Source organism: Kryptolebias marmoratus, linkage group LG10 (genome assembly GCF_001649575.2).
Source record: "Kryptolebias marmoratus isolate JLee-2015 linkage group LG10, ASM164957v2, whole genome shotgun sequence".
NCBI lineage: Eukaryota > Metazoa > Chordata > Actinopteri > Cyprinodontiformes > Rivulidae > Kryptolebias > Kryptolebias marmoratus.
Window position 1 is genome coordinate 6,068,623 of NC_051439.1, and position 6,748 is coordinate 6,075,370.

Sequence of the window (6,748 nt, forward strand, 5' to 3'; positions counted from 1 at the left end):
TTTCTGTTTTTTAATGTATTTATGTTTGCAATCTACTGCTTACTTTGTGCTATTTTAGCCTTTCATATATCAAACCATTCAGCTCATTCCAATACGGTTCAAAATATTTATCTTTATTTACAAATCAATTCCTTATAGATGTGCTCTGAGATTGCTTTGTTTTCTTCCAAAAATACTGGTCTCTTTAAAAATGTCTTCAGCATATTTGCATTTTTCTACTTAAAGCTTTTAGCCAGGCTTTTGATACTTTTAGTTTATGGTTAGCTTTTTGATAAACTTAACTTTTAATTAGTGTTTTGCTCATTTAAGCAAACCATTTGGTGCTTTTAGCTTCCATTTTGCTTTTTACTAGTGGTTTGTCTTTTTTCTTAGCTACTGTTCTGCCACTTTTAGCCAAACTTGTGCATCTTTTAGCATCTGTTTTGCTTCTAGCTAGCATTTAGCTCTTTTAACCTAGTGTTTTTTGTTTTAGCTCTGCTACTTTTAGCTTTTAGCTATTGTTCTTCTACTTTTAGCCATGCTTTCTCTTCTTTTAGTTTCTAGCTTCTTTTAGTTTTTACCTTTTAGTTAGTGTTTTGCTATTTTAAGGTAACCTTTTGGTGCTTTTAGCCAGCAGTTTGCTACTTTTAGCTTCTAGCATCTGTTTTGCTACTTTTAACTAAAACTGAGCTACCTTCTTATTTTGTTTCTTTTAGCCTAGAGCCAATGTTTTGCTTCTTTATCAACTCATTTCAGTCATTCACCTTTCAATATTCATCCTGCATTTTCACAGAATTAGCCATTTCTCTAGTTCACTGTTATTTAGCTTTTATCATTTACAAGTAAAATAGATAAAGCACCCATAGCTTGGATTTATGGATGATTTTTCTGACAGTGAAGCTAGGCAATATGCAAAAGGAAAGCCAGACAAAAGCTAAAAATGTCATGTTTTCAATGGTTTATAAGCTATTATGGCATAATGTTCAGCTATGAGACGTAAAACCACCTCAAAAATACATGGCATACGATGGCCCCCATTTAGCACCTACCAAAATGGCGGCACAAATTCTCGCCTTGTCAGCTAAGAATGTTCTGTGATTTGCCATTCCACTGTATTTTTATTTCACTGGTTGGTCTCCGCCTGTTGCAGCGCATAGGCGACATTGCAGGAAAATAACTGCGGTTCTTGTGCATGAACCCACAACCGGCAAATATGTGCTTTGCCATTACGACCACCCCACGTTTCCTGTGGCCGCTATGAAAAATGTCACACACGCAATTCCGTTTTCCGTCAGTAGGTGGGGCAATCACACAAAGGCTGGAACACGTGCTGCCTTCAGGTGCCCTACGTAAATAGGTTTTGGGACCACAAACTAGCAGAATTAACTTCAGGAAATATACCAAAAGCAAAATTTTACAAAAAAACTATGTAGTTTAAGACACTTCTGTCTAGCGCATGCACAATATTTTAATTTGAACAATAAGTAGCCGCTGACTCGCTCTTTCCAGAAACTATAGATATGTAAAGATTGATATGAACAAAAAACTAAAAAGAAGCCCATGGATTCGAGATTATACTCAAGTTAAAGAACGAACGGATAGTGTTTTTTCACACTCACCAGTAAAGAGACACATTCTGGAGGAAAATATGCTAGAAACTGGATCATCGTGGCTGTTTCACAATAATTTTCCAGACTTCGAACGTAGCACTTAAAAATGCCATCGACTTTTTCCTGTTGAGATGTCAGACATTCCGAGGTACCTCGAATGCAGCACGGAGAGTCCAGCAACTATCGGCGCACTGTTGCGTTTTATCAGGAGCTCTTTTTTTCTTTTAATATATTCCGTTTTAATCCCTTTATTCGAGCAGTGTACTGTTAACATCATACACATATATACGAGCCTGGCACTTCTCTGAAACTGTCAGCAGAGGGAAATGACATGACAGCGTGTAAACTTGATGCCGAGGTTCGAGCTGTGCTGTGAGACGCGCAGTGAGCGGCAGCAGCCCACTGAAGTTTACTACAGTTTCCTCGATAACAAAGGAGCTCCGCTTTTCTTTTCCCGGTGGTGTTCGACGTCACCGCGTCGTTAGGAGCTCGGGGCTGACTAAGAAGATGCAAGACGTCCGCATCTGTTGTGCTTGTGTTGTAAAAGGTGAGCACGGTTTTTCGTTTAGAACCAGACGAAGGGCTAAGTCGAGGTTTGCGTGTTAGCTGTTAGCATTAGCCTTGCCCTGTTGCTAAGCCCGTGGCTGGCCCTTGCTAATTGCTGGAACCAAGCGTTCAAGTTAAAATAACTCCGTACTTATTGATATTTTAGTGACTCTGCTTTAAAAAGTAGGCACTTTTTAAACTCCAGATGTTAATTCAAGTGTCTAATACTAAAATTGTTGTTGATAAATGTCACCTATCACACTTTATACCTTGTGTTCACTTTAAAAGAGAACACTTATCAAGCTTTTCACTCTTTCTTTCTCCACACTTTCTTCTCAGACCTCTGCTCTCTGTGACTTGAGAACATGGAGCACGGAGAGGGGCTGTCTGAGTAGTTTTGGCCCACTCGTGTCGATCTGAGCTTCAGCAAACCGCCGACACCACCTTTTAATCGAGCCACCTAAATGTAAAGGATCCGTCTGGTCCAAGCTGTCATGGATATGTTTCCCCGGCCGAGTAGCGAAATCCAGAGGAAGAACCCCCAGAATGACTTTGAGCTCATCCAGAGAGTGGGAAGTGGCACATATGGAGATGTGTACAAGGTAAGGTGGAGCTACTGGCTCCCACAGGCTGTCACTGAAGATGGCGATAACACAACTTTATCAGCTCACCGCTCAAGACATTTTTCTGTTTGTTTTGCAAGTCCTGTTAATGTTTGAGTTAACCACATTTGACAGCCATACAACCCAGCTTAAATGGAGGGACTCTAGGAGCTGAGGAGAGCAGCTGCTGGAGGTTTTAGAGGGAATGTTGTCCCATTCTGGTCTGATGGAGGATTTAGCTGCTCAACAGTCCTGAGTCTTTGCTGGACTTTTTGTTTCATGACGAATAAAATGTTTTTATTGGTGAGAGGTCTGGACTGCAGGCAGGTCAGTTCAGCTCCTGGACTCTTCTCCCATGAAGCCATGCTGCTGGAATGATGCAGTCTGAGGTTTAATATTGTCTTTTTAAAATATGCAGGAACTTCCCTGAAAAAGACGGCATCTGGATGGGAGCAGATGTTGTTCTAAAACCTGTATGTGCACCGTCTGACATTAAATCAGACTAATTTTTTTCCTGTTTCAGGTCAGTTAGGATTCACTAAATTATTTCCATTTGTTAAATGGGCAAATAATGAGAGAGAATTTGTAATTACTCGATTAGTCCCAAGTTTCCATCCACTTTCCAAGTATTTGGTAGCGTTGCCTTTAAACTGTTTCCTTCCACAATCTTCTCAGAATAGTTTGCAGGGATTTTTTCCCATTCCTCCTGAAAGAAGTGCTGTACAAACCTGACAGTCAGGTTTGTAGGCTGCTTTGCTCACACACCTTTATAGCTCTGCCCACAACTTTTCTATGGGATTGAGATCAGGGCTTTGTGATGGCTGCTCTTCAACACTGACTTTGTTGTCTTTAAGCCACTTTGTAACTAAGCTGTCAGGATGCTGAGGGACATTGTCCATTTGAAGACCCATTTGTGTCCAAAGCTTAAACTTCCTGGCTGTTGTCTCGAGACTTTGCTTCAATATTTCCACATAATGTTCTTTCCTCATGATGCCATCTGTTTTGTGAAGTTCACCAGTCCATCCTGCAGTAAAATACCCCCAAACATGATGCTGCCACTTCCATGCTTTACAGTTGGGATGGTGCAAAGTTCCCTATTTTGCCTCCAAATGTAACGATGGTCACTGAGGCCAAACAGTTCAGTTCTAGTTTCATCAGATCCCAGGACTTGTCTCCAATCATCTTCACAAGGTCAAGCTTCTGTTTTGGAGTTGGATCACACATTTCACACTAAAACTAGTTCATCTCAGGAGCACAGAACCCGTCTCTGTCCTGAGCGGTATGATGGCAGGACTTTCTCCTGGTGTTTATAGTCGTGTATAATTGTTGGAACAGATGAACCTTCAGGCATCTGGCAACTGGACCCGAGGATGAACCAAGGTTGGGGCAAATCTCTTCCTGATATCTGGGCTGATTTCTTTTGATTTCTCCCACGATGTCCCACAAAGAAGCAGTGTGTTGATGTGTGCCTTAACCTCCTAAGACACGAACTCTTGCATGGAATTCATTTTTAATTTCTCTTTGCTGTTTGGGCTGATTGGGACCTGATATCAGTCAAGGTATGCTAAGCAAAATGTGATGTCCACATATGTGGACACCAGGTCCTCATATACAGCCACAGGTGTGTCTCCAGCTAACTCAGATGTCATCAACTAACCAATCAAAAGCCCCCAAAGTCATGACATAATCTTCCCCAAATTGTTTAAAGCAGAGTAATCTTATCCTGTCAGCTTATGACATTGTTCAAGCTGAAATGAATGCCAATGACTTTGTGTGACACTTGGAATATGTGTAGTGGATGTAACATAACCCACACAGATTTTGTACTATTGTTTTAAATCTTTTATTGGTTATTTGATTTATCTGTTATCAGTAGGAATATTTATTTTCCTGTGACAGGGGAAGTAAAGAAAAGCAGTGAGAGGAAAAATATTTCTGTGTCAAAATAGGAATCGCTTAAAACTTTGACATCTGACAAACGTGCAAAAGAGCATAAATTATTTAATGCACTGTTCAAAGCACAACCGGGAATAAAAAATATTCTGCAGACTTACTGCCTTTATCGAGCCATTTAAACTAATTAGTTGCTTGGCATTTAAGCAGCCCTTGTGCTCATAGATCTGAGTGGACCAGTGAATGTGCCACTCCATAGGCTATTTAAAAGGTTTGAATAAAGACTTTATCAACTTTGCGCTCAGGGGGTTTAGAACTGGTGTGGACTAGTTCACACACAAGAGGGGAAAGCAGTATGTATTAACCTTTTTAAAATACAAACCTTTTTTGCACAATATATTGCAAATTTATTGTCATTGCAATATCTGTGAACACTAAATCATATTGCAACAGACTTCTGCACTGCAGTAAATCATAAACTGTTATATTTCAAGTACCATGCATTCATGTTCTGCATGTTAGTAATGTGTTTAGTTAATTCAACAAACTCACTAATTAATTCCCACACCTAATTTAGATTATAGTGATGACAGAAGACAAAGACTTGATATGCTCAATGCATTATTAATATCACATATCTCAAGTTTTTCTAATATCATGCAGCCCTAACCTTTTAGGCACTGGTTTCAAGGTTCACCACTGTGTTAACAAGTCACAATGTCAAAACCACTAAATCTTTCTATCATACTGTTCCTACACTTTAAATGCCTTTTAATAAGATACCAGAGGCAAAACTAATCCTCATGAAAGATTATGTGATATTTAGGCAGCAAAAGTAATAGTAATTGGAATTTAGTTTTCAAATAGAAGCAAATAAATAATGTGATACATGTCTGTAGTTTTTCCTTTGTTTTAATACTGTAATACAGTAAAACCATCAGTCTCGTGGGTCTACGCTTTTATACAAGACCTGAAGACTCCTGCTGTATTTGTCTGTTAATCAAAAACTAAAGGACTTGACTCCATTTTGTTCTTCATTTTTAATTTAAATTGGCACAGAAAGTAAATTTCATTATTTATTTGTTGTAACACTTCTTGGCAATAAATTATACCATTGGAAAGCTTGTTTATTTCCTCTTAAATGGTGCCACATTTGTAGGAATAATGTGTTTATTAGTCGAGCAGCAGAGTTGAGTATTGGGGTTGCACCCATGAAAAACAGAACAAATCTTCTCTCCCAAACAGCTGATTCTCCTACTGAATCTTGTTTGGTGCTTACTGGATTGGATGATTGAAGTTTGATGAAACAAGACAAATTGGCAGTTTAACCAGTCATTTAACAAACGTGGGCCTCTGTATCATGTGGAAGAACCATACACAGCCACAGAAGCTTGGCACCTCCTCCTCATGCTGCTCACCAGCTTGCTCCCACACGGCTGTGGGATGGCGTCTCATTCTTCAGCCAGCATTTGTCACAGGTCAGTTGATGTGGTTGTGTTGGTCACTCTGAAACGAACAGCACGCCCAGGCTGACCCCACAGGTGTTCAACAGGGTGGAGGTCAGGACTGCAGGCCGGTCATTCCTTCCTCTCCTCTCCCAAACTCTGGAGGTAGTGTCTGATAAACCCCGCTCTGTGAGGGCAATCGTTGCCATCTTGGAGGATAAAGTTCAGTCCCAGACACGGTGGAGATACGAGATTGCCGCTGGTTTCTCACACCTGGAGGGACCAGAAGTTTAAAACAAGAGTCAATAGCAGATTGAGCTGTTTGGTAAAGATTTGGTACATTTTTCACGGGCACAGTCCACATATTCAATTCCGCTGCTCAACACACAAATGCACTTTCTTTACAAATATGGCAGCATTTACTGGGAAAACAAACTTTCTACTGGTGTACGGTTTATTGTTACAACAAAGAATTGACCAAACACACATTTCATTACTTTCTATGTCTACAGGTGCTGTTCATAAAATTAGAATATCATGAAAAAGTAGATTGATTTCAGTAATTCCATTTAAAAAGTGAAACTTGTATATTATATTCATACATTACATACAAACTCATATATTTCAAATGTTTATTTCGTTTAATTTTGATGATTACAAATGACAACAAATG

The 6,748-nt window shown here is 39.6% G+C and overlaps 1 protein-coding gene across 2 annotated transcripts in view; it reads left to right on the forward strand.

The window, feature by feature from the left end:
• Positions 1-1,735: 1,735 nt before the first annotated feature.
• map4k5 (mitogen-activated protein kinase kinase kinase kinase 5) overlaps positions 1,736-6,748 on the forward strand; it is a 52,692-nt gene continuing 47,679 nt past the window's right edge. For both annotated transcript variants that reach the window (XM_025005905.2, XM_037977927.1), the window contains exons 1-2: positions 1,736-2,136; positions 2,475-2,737. In XM_025005905.2, coding sequence (XP_024861673.1) covers positions 2,630-2,737 — 108 coding nt within the window. In that variant the 5' untranslated portion in view covers positions 1,736-2,136; positions 2,475-2,629. The remainder of the gene's footprint in view (positions 2,137-2,474; positions 2,738-6,748) is intronic.